This window comes from Poecilia mexicana, unplaced genomic scaffold (assembly GCF_051168715.1).
Source record: "Poecilia mexicana isolate PSO_F unplaced genomic scaffold, ASM5116871v1 scaffold_1, whole genome shotgun sequence".
NCBI lineage: Eukaryota > Metazoa > Chordata > Actinopteri > Cyprinodontiformes > Poeciliidae > Poecilia > Poecilia mexicana.
In genome coordinates, this window is record NW_028263370.1 from 15,208,289 (window position 1) to 15,234,074 (window position 25,786).

General features: G+C 39.5%; 1 protein-coding gene, 1 long non-coding RNA gene and 1 other non-coding gene across 3 annotated transcripts in view; 2 read left to right on the forward strand and 1 right to left on the reverse strand.

Moving 5' to 3' along the window:
* Positions 1–25,786, forward strand: part of rhbdl3 (rhomboid, veinlet-like 3 (Drosophila)) — a 71,204-nt gene that overhangs the window by 41,353 nt on the left and 4,065 nt on the right. Inside the window, exons 4-5 of the mRNA XM_014991963.2 lie at positions 210–358; positions 15,498–15,610. Coding sequence (XP_014847449.2) covers positions 210–358; positions 15,498–15,610 — 262 coding nt within the window. The remainder of the gene's footprint in view (positions 1–209; positions 359–15,497; positions 15,611–25,786) is intronic.
* Positions 5,814–14,995, forward strand: LOC148161111 (uncharacterized). Its single transcript, XR_015762768.1, has 3 exons — positions 5,814–10,567; positions 12,060–12,162; positions 13,952–14,995. It is a non-coding gene; the product is annotated as an uncharacterized LOC148161111 (long non-coding RNA).
* trnav-uac (transfer RNA valine (anticodon UAC)) lies at positions 21,896–21,968 on the reverse strand. The gene has a single exon. It is a non-coding gene; the product is annotated as a tRNA-Val (tRNA).

Below are 25,786 nucleotides of genomic sequence, written 5' to 3' on the forward strand. Positions count from 1 at the left end.
TCTGAAAGCAGAGAAGCTGGTCAGACTTAATGGGAAGATGGAAGGTGGTAAATACAGGGTAGTACTTAAGAAAAACCGTAAGGAGCTGCACAAGACGTGAGACAACGGTGTCTTAAAATACCACAAAATGCTATTCTATTTTCTATTTTCCCATCTATGCTTGCGATAATTCTGACTTTGATCCCCTTTGTTTTCCCGCTCTCTGTTAGGTAGCCGTGTTCATGTACTATGGAATCCAGCTGGATCGTTTGGTCCTGCAGGTATCCAGTCCATCCTTCCTGAAAAGCCCCTTACCCTACCATCCCCAGCTGCGAGCCCAAGCCTGGAGGTACTTCAGCTACATCTTTATGCATACTGGGTGAGTCTAATCAGGTAAACTGACATCTATTTCAGTACTGCTGATGTACAGGATTGTATACCCTGATAAACAATAACTAGATAAAATATAAAATGTATTTATCCGGTTGGGATGTCAGCCTTCATGAGCACACATTAGCACACTTTTCTTTTCCACTTGCACTCTCAGTGGTTATGGGTCCCTAAACATTTGACCTGACATGTATCTGTTGTATATTTGAGAAACTGAGTCATATGAAATTTTATTGGCGAAAAATTCAATTTCCAAAAATACACTGCAGTTGTTGTTGGGTTTTTTAAGAGAACACAATGTAATTGGGCAAAGCTGAGATGCAGCTGGTAATTGTCTCCATGTGAGAAATTAAAATCAAATCAAGAACAAGGGTAAAATCCTCTTTTACTACAGCTAGTGTCATGGTAACAGAGCAGGGATTATCTTTGTGGTTTTATTATTAGTATATTGTGTTTACACTTTGATAGTGCTACCATGAAAACTAATAATTCATAATGTAATAATTAGATAAATCTGTGGGGAGCGGATAGTGGTTTTCATCAGCTTAACTACGGCCATCCAGATTTAATTACTCCTAGGGGTAACATAGTCTTAGCCATAAAGAGAGCTAATAAAATGGTAATTTACTGGGGATAGATGGTAGCTGGGGAGGCAGTGGCGAACAGACGAGCTTAAAAGTGCTGAATAGAAAAGAAAGGTGTAATGGTGAGCTGTGATTTTTACAGGTGATTTTAAATGTATTTCTTCCTATTTTCTATTTGGTGACAACAGAATACATAAAAATACAGTGGTTGATTCCTTGACAATTTCTCACTTTAACAGAGCAAATCAAGACAAGTTTGTTATGAGGGAAATGCAAAGTTTTCAATGTTTAAAGACTGACATCTATTTTCTATTCAAACTAAAAATAAATAGAAAATTTCAAACTTCCAGGCCATCCAGAGTGGGTCTGGAAGGTTGATATGACAAAAGATTTTTATGTGTTTGGTGTAATAGAAGGTATTGTACTAATAGAATACCTTCTATTCAGCGATTTAGAAGCTAACAAGATCCTGGAAATGTTCTTCAGGTGGTAGAAGGCTGACTTTGCAATTGTCTTTATGTGTCTCTGAACGTTCAGGTCAGTCTATCACTATACCCAGATTTTGGGCCTGATCACTAGTTTCTATCTGTAATAATTGAACCTACGTGTTCACCCTTGATTCTTCTCCTTAATGTCGAAAGATAATAACTTCAGTTTTGTTTGAGCTGAAGAAAGAGTTATGGCACATCCGCAGATTGATTTGTTCTATGCACCTACTCACCACTGGAATGGATTAGTGGTCACCTGGTGACATTGTAACGTAGAGTTGTGCAAAATCTGCGTAGTTATGGTAATTAATATTGTTATAATCACAGATTATCGCACATGGATATTAAATAAGAGGGGTCCCAGGATGGAACCTTGGGGTACCCCACAATAATATGTGATGAGGGTAATTCTAGTGATGTGTGGAACATGAAAACCAGATTGTAAGATTGGGGATTGGCCTGTAATTCTGCAACAGCAACTTGCCCAGATTATTCTTTTTTAGCAGTGGTTTGATAACTGGTGTGTGTGTGTGTGTGTGTGTGTGTGTGTGTGTACTTGTTTTACCTGCCGCGTGGGGACTTCAGCCTGACTCTGTGCATACACGTGGGGACCTGATGACACGTGGGGACCAAATTTGAGGTCCCCACCGGCACAACCCCATTTTCAAGTAGAAAATGGTGTATAAACATGCCTGGTGAAGTTTTCCAGGAAGTCCCCACGAATTCCATTCCAAGACAAAATGTGTGTGTGTGTATAAGGGAACCGCCCCTAGTGGTCACACAGATTATTGCAGTCCCCATTAGGCTAGGTGTTCCGGAACAGTGCGTCACCATCTGCTCACTCTCTAGCTCCCTCTATTGGTCGGTCAGAGGTTTTGCAATTTATTGGTGAAATTAAACTTTAACTTTAAAAATGTAATATTTTTAACTTATTTTTTTACATTGTGGGATTAATGGAGTATTTTTCATTTAATTTATTTTATTGCAATTTAAAGTGAAGTTTACCAGTATTTACTTTTTTATTTAATTTATTGCAATAAATTAAATAAAATTTATTACAATAAATAATAATAAATTTATTGTAATAAATAAATTTATTATTTATTATTATAAATATTAAATAAGCAGCTTAGCTCAAAGCTGCGCTCTTAGCTTTGAGAAGCTAAGTGCACACACACTATTGAAACTCAAGTTAACTGGCAAATCGTAAAGAGCTGAAATTTGGTACATCGGTAGGACCCACTGAAACAAGAAAAAAAGCCTTTTGGAGGAAATGTTGCCATTTTGGGTCAAATTTTTTGGCATTTTTGACTTTTCATACATGTCGAACTTCAACAAACTCCTACAGATTCTGAGCTATCTTCAAATTTGGTCAATATGACATTAAGGCAGTGGTTCTTAACGTGAGTTCATTCGAACCCCAGGGGTTTGATCAGTCGGTCTCAGGGGTTCAGTGGAGCCTCTGCCGCACTGATTGAAGAAGCTCCACTTCTCAGCATGAATTTGAACTTGTGTCTTTTATTACTTCAGCAAAGCTCACAGTTTTTACCAAATTCTGTACCAAATTCTTTTCGGGGTTGCTACTGCCTCTAGTGGCATGGGGGTGGTAACATAATTACTCAGTCAGCCTCCTGCAGTGATTAACAGGCAGAAGCAGCTGTTGGAGCTGATCTGATTATTGGGTGAAGGAGTGAGGAGTGAAATTGTTTTTGTACCGCAAATTAACGTTTTATTTTAAGTCAACTCAGAGATTATTTTTTGTTATTTTTATAAGCAAAAGAAACTCCTTTGAAACAGGAAAAGTCTCCCCAAGTGCTTTTTATTGTTTTTGAATGAGTCGAAAACCTCCTCCTGAGGGACTACTCTGGTATTTTTGTTTTCTGGACCTTTGTGATGCAAGAGTGGCCATAACAAGTACAAAAACCTTCACCGACGACTTGAAGAAAAGCGCAAAGTTGTGGGATCCAGCCGATCACTCACAGAAGAACAAAGAAAGCAGCCAGCGGGCAGTGAGTAAAATCAGCTGATTGAGTTTATGAATGAAAGTGCAGCTGCGCTGCAGAGAAACAATCAATCGCCACAGAAAGCAAAGTTGTGGATTTTGGAAAAGAATTGCAACAAAAAAGGATGTTTATGGATGAACTTATTTGAAAGTGAAGGGATTGTGTGATCATTAACAATGTCTGACCCTGACACTCCGCCTGCGTCTGAGGACATATTAAAGGTGTGCGTTCTTTCGCGCAGAGGCAGATTGGGAGCCTGCACTAGAAGGATTACATTACTAAATCAGAATACTGCAAAGTCTTTATTTATTATTAATTTTTCATTCTCTTAAGAATGTAGAGCTAATTAAATGATCTAAACAAGACCTTAAAGTGGATCCAGTTTCTCTCGATGGTCAACCTGTTGAAATTGTGGCAAATTTTAAATACCTTGGGTCGTTCCTGGACAGTCAGCTCAACTGAAAACACTGACTATATTTTGAAGAACTGTTATCAGAGACTCTACCTTTGAAGAAGACTTAGTGATCTTCGGGTGACCCAAATAGACTCTAATTGGGTCACCCCCTATGTCTTGAATTTTGAAAAAAATAATTTTGTTTATCACTACATAAGGGTTCAGCGAGTGCGCATATGAATTTGATGGATTTGGTACCTCAAAAAAGGTTAAGAACCACTGCATTAAGGTGTTGGGGAGTAATGATTATCAATTTTTTGTTTTTGTTTTTGTGGATGTTAAAGGGGCATGGCCAGGCCTTAACTTTGAGCTTCATACCATAAATTTGGAAAATCTATAAAGAAAGACTGATTTATACCAAACAATGAGTGATCCATGTGGTATGCCAAATGATACTATTTGGTCATATGATGACATAAATGCACACCCTATCAGAACAAGAAGTCTGTTTTTTTCCTTTGAAAGTTCCATTTCTGACTCCCTTGATCTAATCAAGATGATACTGAGGCAGATACCAGATAAATTGGTCTTACTTGCTTTAAAGCTCAACAAGTTTACACTGGAAGGTGACTTCCCCATGCCCACACAATATAGCAAGCCATTGCCATTCATTTGGCTCTAAATTCCACATATTTCAGCCAAGCAGCACCAAAGTCACTAGGGAGAATGGACATGTCTGGCACATTCCGCATCATGGCGTTTACCATAAGCGAAAGAACATACTGAGGGTGGTGTTTGACTGCACATCCTCATTTCAAGGAACCTCTCTGAACAAGAAACATCTCCAAGGTCCTGATTTAACAAACACCCTGATTGGGGTACTGTTAAGGTTTCGCCAAGAAGCAATCACTGTTATGGCAGACATTGAGGCAATGTTTTATCAAGTTTATGTTGATGAAAAGGACAGAGACTTTCTGAGGTTTCTGTGGTGGCCAGAAGGGGACATTAGTAAACCTCTTAAGGTTTACAGGATAAAATTTCACCTCTTTGGTTCAGTATCACTGCTGCTGACAACCAGAAACATTATTCTGATGAGGTTATCAAAACCATTAAAAGTAACTTATGTAGATTGTTTGCCTCTGATCAGTGGCAACAGAGAACCCTCCAGGACCCTGCTGAGGGTGTAGAGCTGGTCCAGTGTTCCACGACCAGGACGAAAACCACACTGCTCTTCCTGAATCCGTGGTTCGACTATCCGACGGACCCTCCTCTCCAGAACCCCTGAATAGACCTTACCAGGGAGGCTTAAGAGTGTGACCCCTCTGTAATTGGAGCACACCCTCCAGTCCCCCTTTTTGAACAGGGGGACCACCACCCCAGTCTGCCAATCCAGGGGAACTGCCCCCGATGTCCATGCGATATTGCAGAGACGCGTGAGCCAACACAACCCTACAACATCCAGAGCCTTAAGGAACTCCGGGCGGATCTCATCCACCCCCGGGGCCCTGCCACCGAGGAGCTTTTTGACCACCTCGGCGACCTTGTCCCCAGAGATTGGAGAGCCCGACCCAGAGTCCCCAGGCTCAGCTTCCTCAACAGAAGGCATGTTGGTGGGATTGAGGAGGTCTTCGAAGTATTCCGCCCAACGGCCCACAACGTCCCGAGTTGAGGGGACGGGGTCAGCAGCACACCGCCCCCACTATAAACAGTGTTGGTGCTGCACTGCTTCCCCCTCCTGAGACGCCGGATGGTGGACCAGAATCGCCTCGAAGCCGTACGGAAGTCTTTCTCCATGGCCTCTCCAAACTCCTCCCATGCCCAAGTTTTTGCCTCAGCGACCACCTGAGCCACATGCCGCTTCACCCGCCAGTACCCATCAGCTGCTTCTGGAGTCCCACAGGCCAAAAAGGCCCGATAGGACTCCTTGACAGCATCGCTCACCGAAGGCGTCCACCAACGGGTTTGAGGGTTGCCGCTGCGACAGGCACCAACAACCTTTGCGGCCACAGCTCCGATAAGCCGCCTCGGCAATTGAGGCACGGAACATGGTCCACTCAGACTCAATGTCCCCTACCTCCCCCGGAACGTGTTCGAAGTTCTGCCAGAGATGAGAGTTAAAGCTCCGTCTCACAGGGGACTCCGCCAGACGTTCCCAGCAGACCCTCACTATACGTTTGGGCCTGCCAGATCTGACCGGCTTCCTCCCCCACCACCGGAGCCAACTCACCACCAGGTAGTGGTCAGTGGACAGCTCCGCACCTCTCTTCACCCGAGTGTCCAAGACATACGGCCGCAGATCCGATGAAACGACGACAAAATCGATCATCCAACCTGCGGCCTAGGGTGTCCTGGTGCCAAGTGCACATATGGACACCCTTATGTCCATCATGGTGTTCATGATGGACAATCCGTGATGAGCACAGAAGTCCAATAACAGAACACCACTCAAGTTCAGATTGGGGGGGCCGTTCCTCCCAACCACGCCCCTCCAGGTCAGTACCCCCTCTAAGGACTCCAAGAGGGGTGGGTAATCTGAACTGTTGTTCGGCCCATAAGCACATACAACAGTCAGAACCCTTACCCCCACCCATAGGCGGAAGGAGGCTACCCTTTCGTTCACCGGGGTAAACCCGGTGAACAAGTATGCCCACTCCTGCCCGGCGCCTCTCACCGTGGGCAACTCCAGAGTGGAAGTACGTCCAGCCCCTCTCAAGGACACTGATTCCAGAACCAGAGCCATGCGTCGAGGCGAGGCCGACTATTTCTAGCCGACTATTTCTCAGCTTGAAGTAACCTCAGATTGAAGTAGCTGAGAGTAACCTCTCAGCTATTTCAAGCTGAGAGGTTCTACCCAGAACCTCTCAGCCTCGCACACTGGCGCCTGTTCCTTCCCCACCAGAGAGGTGACGTTCCATGTCCCAAGAGCCAGCTTCTGCAGCCGAGGATCAGACCGCCAGGGTCCCCTCCTTCGGCCGCCGCCCATTACACATTGTACCCGACCCCTTTGGCCCCTCCGACAGGTGGTGAGCCCATTGGAAGGGGGACCCACGTCTCCTCTTCGGGCTGAGCCCGGCCGGGCTCCGTGGGTAAAAGCCCGGCCACCAGGCGCTCGCCATTGTGCCCCACCTCCAGTTGTATTGTACCTCTATTGTTGTATATTTATTTATTTATGTATGTATGTATTTATTTGTTTTGCTTAGACCCTCCTCCTGCAGTGATTAACAGGCAGAAGCAGCTGTTGGGGCTGATCTGATTGTTGGGTGAAGGAGTGAGGAGTGAAACAGTTTTTGTACCGCAAATTAACGTTTTATTTGAAGTCAACTCGGAGATTATTTTTTGTTATTTTTATAAGTAAAAGAAACTCCTTTGACACAGGAAAAGTCTCCGTGAGTGCTTTTTATTGTTTTTGAGTGAGTCAAAAACCTTCTCCTGAAGGACTACTCTGGCATTTTTGTTTTCTGGACCTTTGTGATGGAAGAGTGGCCATAACACAGAGAGAATACCCTCCATGGATAAAGGAGTTGGAAACTAAAATAAAAAAGGGTCACACTAGAGGTGGTGGCTTGGTGCAGCTACTTCAAGCTCAATACCCAGAAGACAGTGGAGTTAATGATAGACTTAGGAAAGTCACAGACCCATCATCCCCTCTCAGAGTCCTTTCTATCTCCAATTTGGACTCATTCTGCTTCCTGGACATTACCATCATCCAGGACTTCAAGTGGGAGCCAACCATCAGCTCCTTTATCATAAAGGCCCAGAACAAGTTGTTCTAGCTATGGCAGCTGAGAGAACTCAAACTGCCAATTGAGTGTTGGTGCAGTTTAACACAGACATCATCAAGTCCGTCCTCACCACCTCTGTCACTGGGTACAATGGAACCACAACCAAGGACAAACCTAGATTACAACACATCATGCATACTGATGAAAAGGTGATTGGGTGCAACCTCCAACATTTACATGACCTGTACTTCAGGGATGTAGGTCGTGCAGGTTGGATTGCGACTAACACTTCTCAAGAACAGCTTCTTTACCTCAGCCATTAGACTGTTAACAATAGATAATTGAATGTTGCATAACACTGCCACTTTATCTACCTGCTATTCTGCACATGCATACATATTTTTACTTTTTAGTCATATTTTGCATCAATATATCAAAGCAATTTCCTAACACATGACCCTGTATACTAGCAATAGCAATAAAAGTGATTCTGATTCTTCATGCGACAAGTCTGACGTTCTATCAAACAGTTCTAGGAATGGGGTACTGTTCTATCCCATTGTGTGCTAGGGGAATGGTATGACTGAAAGAAACAGGAATCTTAATAAAATGGTAAACATAGCAGTTCTATGTCTGGAAATTGAATTAAAACTAATTGAATAATTCCTAAAGAGAAAGTATTTCACTCCATGTTCATTAGTCAAGTCAAACAGGTCATGTTTAGGCCTGCTTAGTAGAAATGACGGTATTAGGTGCATTAAGTGCAGAAGCTTTCTGCTGAACACAATCCTTTATTTGCTCTTTGTTTTATGTAAAGCATAAAACAAAGAGCAGTGTTGTCCATCATTTTAAGTGACTTGCCCATACAAAATTTAACAGAAATAAAAATCTTATCCACATATTTATCCACATGTAGTATAATAATAGTAATATATAGTAGTATAATAATATAATAGTATAATAGTAATCTTATCCACATATTCATCCACATATAGTTTTCCTTATCTACAATAGGCCTCCACCCAATTTCTCTGTAATGGCTGCCATCTCACACACATCCTGAAATTTGACGTCCCCACCTCACCCATGCCCATCCCCCCTCAACATTCCCTCCATGGCCTGGAGGGAAACATGCTGAACTATAAAGTATAGCATGTTTGAACTTTTTAAGGAAAATGCTTGGTTGACAATAAAGAATGGTGGGAGAAGAGAAATAAAGAATCCGCATGCAACTCAAGCAGGTTGACTGGCTCACATTTCCTCATATAGTTTTTCTTATGTACTATAGCCATCTACCCAGTTTCTCTGTAATGGCTGCCATCTCACACACTTCCTGAGATTTGACGTCCCCATCTCACCCATGCCCATCCCCCCTCAACATGCTTGGTTGAAGATAAAGAATGGTTGGAGAATAAAAACAATCAGTATGCTAATCAAACAGGTTGACCACCTCACATTTCTTCACTTTCTTTCAACTTTCCTAATTTATATATTTATTTTTCCACATCCTGTTTTTCTGATATGCTATAGCCTCTATCCCCAGTCTCTCTGTAATGGCTGCCATCTCACACACTTCCTGAGATTTGACGTCCCCACCTCACCCATGCCCATCCCCCTCAACATGCTTGGTTGAAGATAAAGAACGGTGGGAAAATAACAAAATCAGTATGCTAATCAAACAGGTTGACTGGCTCACATTTCTTCAGTCACTTTCTTTCAACTTTCCTAATTTATATATTTATTTTTCCACATCTTGTTTTTCTGATATGCTATAGCCTCTATCCCCAGTCTCTCTATAATGGCTGCCATCTCACACACTTCCTGAGATTTGACGTCCCCACCTCACCCATGCCCATCCCCCCTCAACATTCCTCCATAACTTGCTCTCAAACTTTGCAGAATTGACTGGTGTTGAACCTACAAAATTTCCATTACAAAGAATAATTTTGTCTCCTGAAGCATTACTGTGGGAGATAATAAAATGTAACTTATTAATTTCATAGTTTTAAAACTTAATTGATGGCGCGGGAAAGTTGTGACGCCAAAGTTAAGGTGTCATTAGTTATTAACACAGGGCTGGGCCGTCAACCTCAGCTCAATGCTTTTTGCAACCAAGCAGAAACTCCGGCGTGTGCCGGAGGAAAAATCAAGCGCTCCTTTTTGACTACTGCACACCGAAGGAGGGGATTCATGCTAACACATCCGAGGAATGAGGAGCGACGTATGACGAGGATTGATCTAAAAAAATGGTAAGATTATAGTTATCTTAATGGACTCCTAGTTTTTATCCATTATATCACTCGGTCAGATATACTTTTAAATGCTGTTTAAACGTGTTGATCTGTAAAAACTGTTTCAATTGTGCTTCACTTGGATGGCTAGCTTACATTAGCCTAGTACAGCTAATAAGAAACATGCATGTTTTATATTTTATTTATTGATGTGCAGTCTTACAAGAAAAATAAAAATAAAAGTGATAACCTAAAAAATATATTAAAATATGACTGCTCAAAAAAAAGACTCAAATGCAAAATATAAAAAGCTAAGTTAGCAAATTGCAAACCTCATAAAGCAGAAATAATGAAATATGCACTATTTTCAGTCACCCTGCTTGTGTGATTGAAGAGGGTTTTTGCTTTTTTGCATGTGTTTTGAATGGAGAGACGATAGACATGAGGATCTAAAACATGAGGCTGAAGTAAATGGATACCTTGTGGGTAAAGGTTGATTCTGCTGGGAGGGGGGCCTTCAGGGCACATTACACCAGACTACATTCTCTTTAGAATAATAAAGGTTGGGATATTTGGGGAAGAGCTGTGAATTAGAAACTAACTTCAGCATCATAACTTTAGTTGAGGGGAAGAGAGTGAATCTGCTTTGTTAAAATGAATTTCAGGGCTTTGACACATTTATAATCATTGAATGTTTGGGGGGGGGGTTTTCCAGGAAAATCCCAACCAGAGATGCAGATCCAGTGATGGGAGTGACGGCTGTTCCAGTTTAAAAGGTGAATTATCTCAGGGAAAGATGCATTAGCCCACAGTGTTTTTCCCACTTTTAAATTGTTTTTGCATAACTGTTTCAGCTAAATTAATGTAACCTGTGCATAACCGCACAGGTAAGAGAAGGGAGGTGTGCAGGGGCAGATCTAGCAAAATATTTATGGGGTGACAAGAGGAGGGCAGGGATTTTTTCAGGGGTGGCAGCATATGCCAGTATCTAAGTATGAATCTAGATAGAGATGTGCCAATACCGTGATCGGCGATCACCGATCATACACTTTTTCACGGAAATCGGCCGATTATGATCGATGGCCGATCGATCGGCACACCTCTAATAGATAGATAATATGTCTCACTCTCACATTTGTCATCTCTGACAGCGGGAGATGTTTTGGTAGGACCCAGTTCAACTGCTTTCCTTTATACATTCATCTGTTATTGACTTCTTATAGCTTTGCTAATTTTATTTAGTAACAGTCTAGTTGTTCCTTTAGTTGTTCTTCTAGTTGGGGAAATCATATTTTATTTATCACTGCAGGAGGGTTCAGTGAATGCGCATATGAAACTGGTGGGTTTGGTACCTCAAAAAAGGTTAAGAACCACTGTCTTGCATATAAATGTCAAATAATTTAAAGCCTTTTAATTTATGTATGCTGAAACCATTATGTCAAATTTAGCAGCAATGATAATCTCAATAAACAAATGGTGGTCTGTGTTAAAATATTAGCATTTATGGGGCCTCTGAAGCTCTGGGGGCCCAATGGAGCTACTGACTTAATTTGGATTTAACAGAAGTGGACAGAATTGATATTCATTTTAATTGTATTTTTTGATTAGTTGTTTTTAAGACTAGTTGTGGGTTTATATAGCAGTTCAATGATGATGTTTTCCCATAACATAATTACCCAGTGATATTTTTACTTTTATTGTCAACTTAACATCTTTTAATACAAAAAACACGGTGGACCGCCTGGGCACCCGACCACCGGGTTTAGCAAGTTTTCTGGGGGAAACCCTGCATGTTGAAGTATAAAATCAATGTGCATAGTTTGTGTCATTTAACCTACAGTTAATAGGTCAGATTAGGTGAAAATGGATATCATAGTCCAAATGTAATTTGCTGCGGTCAGTACCTAACTCCTGTGTGGGTGTCTGATTTTTAACTGTCAAATTTGGACACAGCAGAATATTAGCTTTTGGTGTATTTGTGACAGATCCGGGTGGATCACTTCATGGTTAGTATTAAATATATAAGTAAGGCTTTTGCTTTATTTGTCCTCCCACCCCCTCTGTTAAGTGCTGTGTTTTCATATTATGCACCATGAAATGCAGAATCTCCAGTGTAATCTGATGGAGCCTGTACACTTTTGATGCTGTTAATATGTGACATATTTGGGATTTCTAAATACCTTCATGAAGTTGAAGTTGACTCTGTAGCTCTGTATTAAGTTGTAACAGCTAATTTAGGCATTTTACTGTTAACTTGTCAATTTTTAGGAGTTGAAACAGTCATCCGATGAGAGCGACGATACCGTCATCCTTGGTCCAACACCAGCTGAAGTACGGGACACGAGCGTGCCTGAGCTCACAAGAACTGATTGTAAGTTTATCTATAAATATCATAGTATTACACTTTTTTTAACTGATGATTGTAGATGTTTTGATTTTTATGCTTGTTTCTGTATTTATCATCAGAAATAATTTCCCAGAGAACAAAAAGTCATGGGAATAGAAATTATTTTCACAGGCGTCTAAGAAAAATGCAATGAACATTCAGGTTAACATCGGTAGGCCTAACAGCAGCCAATCAGAGTGGAAAAAATATTATTATTTTGTGCCATTTTCTAGTTGTTAAATATTCCACAAAATGAGGAGATAAAAGATGAACAACATGCCAGTTTAAACTTTGGACTATTTGCAAACCAACTGAACTCTGCAGCATTAAAACATGGATAGAACTGTAACTACATTAATCATAACTCTTCTTCTGTTCAATGTTTGTCAGTTTCTTGTGGTGCAGCTCTGTGCTGCCTTCAGGAGAATGGGACATCAGAGCATCATCCATAAAATTTCACCCAAATGGCATTTACTGTGCAAACCAGAGCTTTTAGTGGAAAAACAAAAGTTCCTTTTAATGCCACACAAATATGAGACAGAAATATGGATTATTTCTTTATATAGACCTGTCTATTGATTATAGATTAATAGTTTTACTGAACAGAAATTACAAAGAACAAATCTGGTTCTTCATCAAATCCTAATGAGTCAAACTGAAAGTGTCATGGAGTCACTGAACACCACCATGACATTAACACTGACATGAAAATAATATTGAAGAAATAAATATATCAAATATAATTAAAAACATAAATAAGTGATAAGTTATTTACTGTTATGGTCTGTAAGATATATTTATTCTCAATATTAGATATGGTCTCAGCAAACCCATGGCACTTCAACAATATTATTTTACCTTTTATCTGGAAATAGTGTGTTTATTCTTGCCATACATCCTATGTATTAATTATTGATCGAAAGGTCTTGCCATACCAGTTTATTCCTCTGTATTTACTTTAGTTTCTTAGTTTATTCTTGCATTTTGTTCTTCATTAATTTCCATTTAGTTTCCTTTGATTAGTATTGTCCTCTCTTGGTTTATTGCTATGTCCACTTTAGTTTCTTTTCTGTTTCTAGATTTATTTTATCATTTATTGATGCTCAGTAATCTTCACTCATCACCTGCTGCGCTGCCTAATCATCATGTTTCACATCATGTGTTCATTTTTCACTGTTCAGCGTCGGATTCTGTTTTTATGCCATAATTCACATCTCTGCCAGCATGCCTAGGTGGGCCCCATGTGGGGAAAAGGAGGGCAGACCATGTGGGTTTGTCCGCGGTTTCCACAATGGCCCGGCATGGGTTTGCCCATGTAGGGCCCATGTAGGGCCACAGCCCACATGGGCCATACATGGGCAAACCCATGTGGGCCCCCACCATATAGGGCATGTAGGGCCCATGTGGGCTGTGGCCCTACATGGGCCCTACATGGGCAAACCCATGTGGGTCCATTGTGGAACCCGCAGACAAACCCATATGGGACCCATATATCAGCCCTCCTTTCCCCCACATGGGGCCCACCTAGGCATGCTGGCAGGGTACCTGCTGATGCTTTTTTAAGGACTGGTGAGATTAATGTTTTCACTCATTACTAGTTGTCAGCTTCATCAGTGGCAACTATTACAGCTGACAACTGACCCTTTAATATTAAATACTTTACTACAGCTGTGATTAAAAAATGTTTTTGTGATAGCTTTATAACTTGCCCTGTCACACAGACTGAAACCTTTTTTCATTGAAGAACACTTATGTGCCCCTAATTATTTTTCAGGCCCACCACAAAAGAAGAGACTCAAGTGGAGCCAAGAAGAAATTCAGGCGGTGGAGAAAACGCTCATGGACTGTATTGAATCTGGAAAGGTTCCTGAGAAAGCCCAGTGTACAGTCATGGCCAAAAGTTTTGAGAATGACACAAATATTATATTTTCACATGAACTGCTGCCCTCTGGATTTCATGTGTCAGATGTTTTCATCACATACAGAAATACAATTGCAATCATATTATGAGTAACAAAAGCTTTTACTGACAGAATGAGTTAATGCAGCAAGTCAGTATTTGCAGTGTTGACCCCTCTTCTTCAGAACCTCTGCAATTCTCCCTGGCATGCTCTCAATCAACTTCTGGACTAAATTCTGACTGATAGCAGTCCATTCTTGCACAATCAATGCTTGCATTTTGTCAGAATTGCTAGGTTTTTGTTTGTCCACCCGTCTCTTGATGATTGACCACAAGTTTTCAATGGGATTAAGATCTGGGGAGTTTCCAGGCCATGGACCCAAAATCAAAAATTGCTGTTAAGCTGATCACTCTTTATAACATTCTGGAGTACATGCAAATTGCCATTATAAAAACTGAAGCAGTAGACTTTGTAAAAATTAACATTTGAATCATTCTCAAAACTTTTGGCCATGACTGTATGAAGTGCATTGAAACCTCGCCAGTGGCCCTCAAGGACAGGACATGGCAAGGGGTTAAATTCTATGTGAAAAATCGCATAGATGCGTTAAAACGAGAGACTTTCAAAAGAAGGTAAGCGTTGACTTTTTTGGTACTGTTAAAGAACCTGATCATTTGTTAGTGCCATTACCACCCCGGATCTGTTTGGAGTTTCTGCCAGTTTTGAAGTTCTGAGACAGCTGTAGTCAAGTTTTGTAATCCAAGTATGTATGCATACTTTCATAGAAGAGGAAGTTTGTATGTTAATGTTTATGGATGCAAATCAATGAATCCATTTCATATATGTATATCCATGTTGAATTGTACTACGTATATCTGGAAATTGTGTAATAAAATGGTTCACATACAACCTGAAAATGCAGTCCAATATTGATGGTTGGCTTTAAGCAGGTTACCAGGAACTTAAAATATCATTAAACAAAAACAAATCTAATATAATGCAGTTTATTGACTTAAAACAACTAGGATTGCTCATATTTAACAAACTGTGTTCACAAAAATTACACAGTGCCACCTGGTGGTAGTTGGTGAAGGACAAGTCCCCACGTGCACCCAAAACCTGACAGATTTTTGATTTTCTAAACTTTATAAATTTTTATGTTAAAGATGATATTTCATGTTCCAATGTCCCTAAAAAAAATCCAAACCTAAAATGGAGTCTTTAGCTCATTTAGAAAGTTGAGTCCCCACGCGTAACCACCTAGTCACTCGCTAAAAATGGTCCTCACGTTTCACCTAATACAAGTATGTGTGTGTGTGTGTGTGTGTGTGTGTGTGGGGGTGTGTGTGTGTGTGTGTGTGTGTGTGTGTGTGTGTGTGCGTGTGCGTGTGCGTGTGTGTGTGTGTACGTACGTTACAGGATTGAACATCTGAGCCTGAACATGGCCATGCAGCTGCTGGTGGGAGTCCCTCTTGAAATGGTCCACGGTGCCCTGAGGATCGGACTGATCTACGTGTGTGGTGTGCTGGCAGGTGGGGACAATAGCTCTAATCTTTATCGTGAACACACTTTACCGTCACGCCATCTGCTTGTTGTCTATGTTCATGCATTTTTACAACATATTGGAATCAGCCCTGTGTGCACACTAGTCGACAAGAAGTCTGTTCTTGTGTGACTTGAGGACAGATGGTTTTGTCTGTCTTCCCAGCAGACGTGATGGGATGCAGGGGGTTGTCAGACCCCCACCAAGAGGCCCGCAATATTCATTTATGACAGGGGACGACAAAGAGATGAAATTCAGTCAAAGAAACACTCACAGTAATAATAAAATATGATGAGAGGGAAGAAAGGGAGGAGAGACAATTTTTTGTGGTAATAAATCAGAACGGCTCGGAAGAGAGAGGCAATGATATTAAATATGGAAGATGAGAGGAAGTGTACGAGAGTTGGAAGATAATCAAAGTCAAGTGTGTCCGACATGAAATGAAAAAGTCGATGCAGCTTTTGAAAAGAAAATGTCAACACTCCACTTCTACTTCCCTGTAAACCTCAGATTGAAGCATTTCACTTTTCGTCTCCATTCGGCTGACTTAAAGATCGCTGAGTGTGTGTGTTGCGTTTATATTTGCCGAACCTGTAATGACTAAGTCCTCGGATCCCGCTGAGCTGTGTCCGTAAGTGCTGTGTGGTAAAAGAGGAAAGAACAGATTTTTCCAAAGAGCTCACATTGAAACACTCATTACTTATTCTGTGTTTGTATTTCTGTGTTTCTCCATGAATCTATTTGTATGTGTGGCGTGTTGAAGGGTCACCGACACAGACCCTCGGGATACCAGCTGAGGTGACCTTTAGTTTTAACCTCACTCTTAAAATGAGGAGGAAACTGAACTATAAATCACACATCGTCAATGCACACACGAGAAAACACACACACGCACAGACATGTCTGCTGTTTTAATTAGATATCGACCACCAACAGAAGAGCAGATGCACAGAGTGGCTGCACTGTTAGGGTTAGTGTCACATCGGACGGTTTGGGTAATTGGCAGTAAAATTCTGCCAGAAACGCACAATCTCACAACAAGTGGAAATTTGCACATCATTGTGCTCTCTCTCTCACTATACATGTGTGTGTGCGTGTGTGTGTGTATGTATGTATATATATATATATATATATATATATATATATATATATATATTATACTGTATGTAAAGATGTATGCGACTGTCTATTCTATCAAACTCTGCTTCCAGCAATTGTTTCATATTGTATTAATAGTCTTAGGAATTTGATAATTGCAGTTTCATTTAAACACACAGGAGGTAGAGCAAAATGTGTATTAATGTTACAGACATCAGGCTGTTCTGTTCATGGCACCTCAGGAAAGGTAGATGGAGTTTCAGTAAATTAGTGTGACGACACTTTCATAACGTTGAACAAATGGGGTTTTGTGGAGGCTCTGAAAGGCAAGCTGGTAAAAATGACGCTAATTTTTCTAAGTATTTCTTACACTTTTTTCTGACATTGGAGGATTTGTTTCTCCAAAAAGAAAAATAGAACAAAATTAACTCATAAAAAACTTTTCTTGCTTCCCTTTAACAGTTTCTCAAATTTCATTGTGCTTCATGTACTATATTTGTGACAGGCAAACTCAAAATAATGAATACTTGTGGTGAGAAAAGAGAAGACTAAATAGGTTTCAAATGATTTTTCTTTGTTTTTTTTTTACAAATGAAAATCTGAAAAGTGTGGTGTGCCTTTGTTATTAGACCCCCTATTCAATACAGAGTAAAATCATTCTTATCATCCTCTTGTTGTAGGTGTTTAATAGAAATATTTGCTCGTGGTCAGCCAGATTGGATGAAGAGCAGTGCTAAACTTCAATTTTTAGGTTTTGTCTCAGATTCTTAATTTGATTTACTATGACTAGGCCAGTCTAATTCATAAATATGCTTTTATCTAAGTCATTCTACTATAGGTCTAGCTTTAGTTTTTCAATTGTGGTCCTGCTAGAAGATGAACTTCCACCCCATCTTACATGCTTTTCAGCCTTTTCTTCCAGGATTTCTCTGTGCTCTGATACATCTATCTCCCTATAAACCCTCACCAGCTTCTTGCTACTGGATGATGAAAAACATTCCCACAGGATGATAATGCCATTGCCATGTTCCACAGTGTATTCAGATAGACGGTTCATTGTTTCATGTGGACAGTGAGATATTATTTTATAACCTAACTTTGAGATGAACCTTGTCTCTGACCTGTTTGGTCTGTTCCTTTGTCTTCCTGATGCCGTTTGTTCTAAATATCTCTGAGATATTTGAGATTTAATTACACGATAAATATATAACTTCTGAAGACATTGTTTGCTCTGGATTTTATTTAGCGGTATCATATTAAAGGAAGCTGAGATGAAATACGTGACACTTTTTTTTTTTAGATTCTTATTTGTAAAACAATATAAACATGCACAACCATAGACTAGTTTGTGTCTCCCAATCACATAAAACACCATAAAAATGCATATAAAAATAAATTGAAAGGGTGTTAATTATTTTTTATGCGACAGAGAACGTCATTGTAACTTTGCTGCTTCATTTGTTGCATTTTTCAACTTCATAACATATATTTGCTTCATTGTTAAACTTATTAAAGTCATGATTTTAAGCTGTAAACTGTTTGTCCGTAAATAAAACAAAGTAGTTTAGCCTCAATCCATTTGTAAACAAAATTGGGCTCAGCTGGTACCTACGAGGGGTCAAAGCTTGGTTCAGAGATCAAGTAATGATCCAGAGGAAGGTCACTGACCTTTTACACACGATTCGCACTCTGACATCATCCTGGAAGTAGTCGACATGAATATAAAATCTCAATATGTTCCCTTTGGGACCGCCGGTGTGAACACAGCTGCCTGTCCGTGTGATAATGTATTCACACAAAGCCAAAGAGTCAGCTACTGTGGGCATTGAGGAGGCTCTGACTGAATAAAACCTAGCGGTTGATTTTGATCACTAGGAGTACTGCAGTACGATTTATTTCGAGAGAAACACAGTGGTGGAATAAAATAATAACTTCTTCTAAAATAATGTAGACAATATAATATGTATATAATTTGTTGAAATCCGTTTTCCATTTTAACAATACACAAAATGTTGTGTATTTATTCATTTTTACTGCCAAACAATTTTGATTTCTTACATAGAAAACACTCTAAACAAATGTTGATGCCACGGATAAGCTGGGGGAAAGCAGATGGGTACAAAATACCCAACTGTGTAATTAGCACAGTTGGGTATTTCAACTGTGTATTGTCAATGCATATTGACAATACATATTGTCAATATGTATTGTCAATGCATATTGACAATACATATTGTCAATATGTATTGTCAATGCATATTGACAATACATATTGTCAATATGTATTGACAATATTGACTTTAATGGCTCAGGATGTCGGAGTAAAAAAACAGGCTTTGTGTTTTCAAACATATTTGTTGATTTGCTGTATTTTATTGATAATTTCTAAATGAAAACCATCAATTAAGTAAAAAAAAATATTTTGGCGAAAACAGAATGTTGTTGCATGATTCATAGAGGTTTCTGCATCATTGTGGATAAGGTGAAGGCTTGAAGTAACAAATGTTTTTTTAGTGACACTCTGGAACAAATTTATTCTACTTGCAAGAATATTGCAGTCTAAAGAAGAAAGTCCTGTTTAATATGTGATTTATATGACATGTTGTGGTCAAAAACAACACCAAGGTTCTTTACTTTAGTACCAGAGGCTAACGTAATAACATCCAGTTTAAGTGACGACTAAGCTGTTTCTTTTTCAAGGGTTCTGGTTAAAAAATGACAACTTCTGTCTCATCTGAAAGTGAAAGTTGAAAATTAAAAGTCATCCAGGTTTTTATGCCTTCAAGGCATCCCTGTAGTCTCCCGAAATGATTGGATTCACCAGAGTTGATAAGTATAGCTGAGTATCATAAGCCTAATATTTGACATTTATCCCATGCTGGCTTCATTTTTTCACTTTGATTTGCAGAAGAAATCCTATATTTCCTAATTAAGCTAATTACACAAATGTAAAACAGATCAACTTTGCTGTAATCTTTGCTTCCTGACATATTTTCCCTGTATTTAGGTGGTGTTTGCCTAAATAAAATCCAAACACCGCTTCCTTTCTTCAAGCTTCTACAACAAACATCTCATAGTTAATAAAAATAGGAAGGTGGGTCTGAGTCACTGGGTAACAACTTCCACTACAGCCCAGTCACACCTATAGTATTATCCAGCCTGCATGACCATGTTGCTACATAGTTTGCACACTTAGAGTGTAGCTAAATAGATTACTGGCTAATGAAGTCTGTTACAGAAACATAATGCATTCCCCCTTCAGATGGATTTTTGGAGTTCATTTCAAGAGGTCATTTACTTTTCTTATCTAGAGGTGCAAATGTTTCTCTTCTATCAATTCAAGGACAACAAAGTCATACACAGATAAAGGTTCTGTTTGAACAAAAATGGAGGTCCCAGGAAATATTGGACTGCTTAAATACTCAAACTTCACATTAGCTTAACATACAGTATCCTGGCTGATCTGGAAGTCAGCCAAAGTCTCAAGACGCAAATAAGAAAAGCGGTAAAATGTGAAACTTACACTTGTTACTTAGTTGAAGTCATGGGAAGGAGGAGTTCAGGTAACATTGACCTATGAAATATAAACTCCCACTTCCTGCTTCTGGAGCCGCTTGCTCAGTGAAAAACAAAATAGGCAAGCGGTATTTTGTGCTCGTCTTCTTAAAAACAAGGGAGCGCAGCAGGAAATGTGGCCAAAAGGCACAATACAATGAATGATGCAGCTAAATGTTGTTACACGCAGAGCTGGACAGATTTATTGACAGCCTGTGATAAAAATGTTTAAAAAGGCCTTAAAGTCTTTTAATCTGTCTTTGCAGCAACATAATCTCACAATGATTTTTTTTTTTTTTTTTAGAAAAGTCAAGCTTCGATTTGAGGACATTTATTCAGTGCGGCAAAAAATCCCATTTTATGAAATAGCTTGTTTTTAACAAAATATCTAATTCCACTCTTATTATTGTTATTATTATTATTATTATTATTATTATTCCTGTTTTTTTCTAGGGTTGGGGTTAGAGCAGGGGTGTCAAACTCAATTTCACCAAGGGCCACTTCAGCATATTGGCCACCCTCAATGGGCCACATTGACGTAGGGCATCCCTGCTAAAACACACCCCAGACAAAAGGTTGACTTCCCTCATTCAGGTCTGTAGAGGCTTATAATGAGTCAATGGTCCAGGTGTGTTAGAGAAGGAATACATCTAAAGTTGCAGATGGTAGCTCTGGAAAACTAGACTTGGGCACCTCTAGCATAAATGTATAAAAATACAATGTTAAAAATAAATGAAACACCACCTCATATTGTTAAATAACTGATTTTATGTATTGAAGTTTTAAATATTACATTTGAGTTTCCATGGATGTAAAAATTACTGCTCAGTTTAAAAATTACATTATTTAAATCAGTGTTTAAAGGTGAGCAAGCAAATAATAAAAACAAGGCACATGGGCAGACAATATAGACTTTATGCAAAGATTTAGTCTCAGAGGCAACTGAAATCAATTAATTAAAAAAATCCTTTCTGAATATCATCTCATGGTCTCTGAACTAAATGCGTCTTTCTGACCGGAGCTGACAGCGTGTTGAAGAGTTATGGACCGGACGCTTTGGAGCGTCTGGTTAGGAAGCGCATTACAAACCTTTGGTTGAAATGTAGTCTGTAGTCAATTTGTGCTCAAAACCTATTTTAAGTCAATCATCAGCCTATAAAATGCTGTGGGGCCACATGTGGCCCGCGGGCCTTGAGTTTGACACGTGCATTACGCCATAGAACTGTCAATTGAAGTAAAGTAGCTTCGATTTCAAAGAAGCCGACATTGAAGTCGATTGGCAAATGAACCAATCGACTTGGCATGGAACACGAAAGGGGAAGACTCTTATTGTCTCACTGCACCCCAAAAGATGCATAACCCACAAAAACCATTTCTGTCTGGTTTCGAACCAGAGACCTTTTGCATGTAAAGCAAACATGATAACCACTACACTACAGGAACTGAACTTCTCTGCTCTGTTTCAGTTTGAGGTTCCAAAGCTGATGATGTGAGATGCAACGCATGAAAATTTCAACTGAGGCTTGCACTCAGATGCCTGGATTCAGAGTACAGACCATGACACCACAGAACCCTTGTTGACCTTTAGTAAACACCTGTGATGAGTAGAACATGCAAAATCTGTTCCTGTCTGGTTTCGAACCAGAGACCTTTTGCATGTAAAGCAAACATGATAACCACTACACTACAGGAACTGAACTTCTCTGCTTTGTTTCAGTTTGAGGTTCCAAAGTTGATGATGTGAGATGCAACGCATGAAACTTTCAACTGAGGCTTGCACTCAGATGCCTGGATTCAGAGTACAGACCATGACACCACAGAACCCTTGTTGACCTTTAGTAAACACCTGTGATGAAGAGAACATGCAAAATCTGTTTCTGTCTGGTTTCGAACCAGAAACCTTTTGCGTGTAAAGCCAACGTGCTAACCACTACACTACAGAAACTCATGCTCTGTGCAGTGTTCCTGGTAGATGATCCAAATTTTGTAAGAGACTAATGTCAACGATGGGCATGGAACAAAGTCAAATACTTATACCACAGATCCTCTCAGAGAGCACAGTAACTTGGTGAACAAACTGCCAGACTTATAATTGTGCCTAATTTCACATTACAGTCCATAAACTGCCTAGGATCAAAAAATGTATAGAAAATGTCATTAGCAGAGACAAATGGTTCTACAGAGACTTGGCTAAATGACTATAAAATAAAATCAATCGTTACAAATAAAAGATGGTTCAAAAATAAAATTAACACATTAAAATAAAAAAATATCTCTGAAATACAATCAACACTTGAAAATTAAAAATGGTTCAAAAATAATATCAACACTTCAAAATACAAAATCTCTGGAAAATAAAATATTATGTATGTTGTTTTGGAAAACATTAGAATATAAGCATTTTATCAAATCTTCATTGTGGTAAGATCATGTAAGTTCTTCTTAAATCCATGGAAACTCATCAGTTTGTAAGGTAGGTGAGTTAGCTCAGCAGGTTAGAGCACGGTGCTGGCAATGCTGAGGTCATCGGTTCAAACCCCATATGGGGCAATTCATGTGTAAGGTCTTTCAGACAATCAACACTTCAAAATAAATAAGGGTTCAAAAATAAAATCAATACAAAAATCAACACTTCACAATAAATAAGGGTTCAAAAATAAAATCAATACAAAAATAAAATCAACATATAACAATAAATAAGGGTTCAAAAATAAAATCAACACTTTACAATAAATAAGGGTTCAAAAATAAAATCAACAGTTTACAATAAATAAGGTTTCAAAAACAAAATCAACACTTCAAAATTAAAAATGGTTCATTTATGTTTTCGCATCCACCTGAATAATATGTAGTTGCGCCCCTGGTTGTGTTAATGCATTTGAGGAGCCGGTAGTTTATCTTGAGGAAATAAATGATGATGCAAAAGTTAATTAGACTGTAACATGCGCAGTCCGCAGCTCAACCACTGCGGACGCGGCTCCGCCGCTGCGAAGACTTAGAAACCGCTGGGAGAAACTCATCCAGCGGTTTTAACAAATGGAGCCTTCTGGGTTCACGTTACCCAGGAGAGCGGCGCTCTGGAGGAGCTGCAGACGTAACATCTGTCCGTTTCGGAGAAGCGAAACCACGCAAATAAATAAATAAAAAATCCTGGTAAAAGCTCACACCGGACCGCGCAGGGTAAAACACTCACAGAGTTCAGTTGATCCGTTTGGATCAGACAGATCCAACTGACTGATGAATTAGCGCAGATTTTTCTGCAGATGGAAGGAGGAAGTGCGTTCAGACCCCAGCGGGTGAAGTGATGCTAATTTAAGTAAATTCGCTTAATTTAATTTATTAAAAGTTATTGGGGTGGTTTTTGTCACTACGAGAAAAATGTAGATGCATTTATCTGCTTAATTTGTGATGGGATCTGGATTCACGGTGAATATTAACTAAACCGCATAAAATGCGACTAAATAGCCGATGTTAATATGATTGTAATTTCACGGATAAAAATAGTACATGACTGATTTTTTTTTTTTTTTTTATGTTGTCGGTCAAGATAACGGATAACAAAAAAAAGTCTAGCGCCACCTGCCGCCCTGACACCAACTCACACACATCTTCATTCACAGTCTTACTTGTAAATCGATGTTTCTTTTCTTGGACGTTTTGATGTTAGCTTGTCCATGTCTCAGTTTTATTCGCTGGGAAAATCAATAACCAGCTTGAGGTGACTCTGCTGCTCTCTAGTGGCGAGAAGCCGCAATGTTGGCTGGTAACAATCGGAATGCATTGTGGGAGATGTAGTTTGTAATCAATTCGTGCTCAAAACCAATTTTAAGTCAATCATCAGCCTATAAAATGCTGGGGGGGCCACATTTGGCCCACGGGCCTTGAGTTTGACACATGTGGGTTAGAGAGACATTTCTGACCATTCCTCTTTGCACAATTTCAGGGGTCTGTCACTCCAAGCCATCTTACCTACTCCCCTGCAAACTTTTGATGCATCCAAGTAATATACCAGTGTTTACATTTGTAATAGTAGGACAGAAAAGGTGTCTTTCTGGTGTCCTCCCCAAATAACCAGTTAGCATAGATGTTATCTAACACTTGTTATGGGACCTTGATGACCCCAAGGTCACACTTTTTTCTGCGGTTCTCTGACAGAACTTTTTCTTTCTTTATCGTCTTGCTCACTTTGCTTGGCAGTAGAGTAGCTTACAAGACACATCCTCCAGTTACATTTATTTGAAAAGGACTGGATGTTTTAATTTTGCATAGTGTAATGGGAAATATGTGTGTACACAGAGTTGTTACTTAAAGAATATTAATAATATGTGTGGCATCGTAGATGAGAATAAAAAGTGTGACATCACTCAATTGATTCTTCTGCTCCATTTTGTGTTGACGTAATGCTGGATCAGTAATGTGCAGAATTTCAAAGCAACCAGAGGAGGGAAACTTACAAACTGAATCAGAATGTACTTCTAAACGCAGTTAATGATAAATTATCCCAACTGCTTTTTCTTCCTTTTCTTTTCTTTGCAGTTTTTTCTGTTTACTGTAACTTTTCAGTGCTTGATTGGATCTTTTATGCGTGATATAAATGGGTATGAAGGAAAGCAGCAGCTCTCTTTAACTCTGGCACTCTGCAGGAGTTGCACCAGTGTGAATTTATTTTTTCTTCATTTTTATTTTTCTACATAACATTGCACTTTGCACTGATACGGTGAGAGAAAGCTTCTGTTTGTCAGGATACAGTACGCCTACATTCCCTAGTTAGCTGCCTTCATTCCATTCAGTGTTGACATATCCATTATACTAGAGGCCAAAGCTTTGCAAATTATTCAGTTAGTCATACTTTCTGTCAGTATGACTTTCTGAACTGGGAGACCCTAGAGTTGAGGTTGGCATTGCAACGCCTACAGTTTTGTGGAAAAGGGCAAAATACTTGCTTTCACTTGATATTTCTACATGTAGAGATATAAAGGAACATATCTGGTGCTCCCGACAATGTCTACAAATAAGGTTAATAAAATGTCAGCTTGAAAACAAACGGATGACATTTGATGTGCAAGACCTTTAGAGGGATGCAAACAAATTCAGTTTGCAAACCTTGATGAATATAGGTCAACTAAGTCATGGGAAAAACTCAAGTTCACGCCAAGATTTGGTAGCTTGTAAAAACAGCTTTAGCCACAACAATCTGAGTTATCACTTTCTGGAGAAATTCTGAAGGAATTTTTTTTCAACATTGAGGATTGCTGGCAAGGCCTCAAGACACCGTCACCATATCTTAAGAGGGAATACAGTTTCTTCAAACAAGAAATGTGCAATAATAAAGTTATTATTGTACATTAACTTTATGATTTAACATGTTAACTTTGAGTGAGCATTGCCCATGTTGATTTGGGTAACCCTATCTAACTAACAGTTGCTTCTCTTAGATCTTTGTTGATGCGTTCCCTCATTGCCATTGCGTTTCTACTCACCTGTATAGGCCAAAGCAGCAAACTGTCAAAGC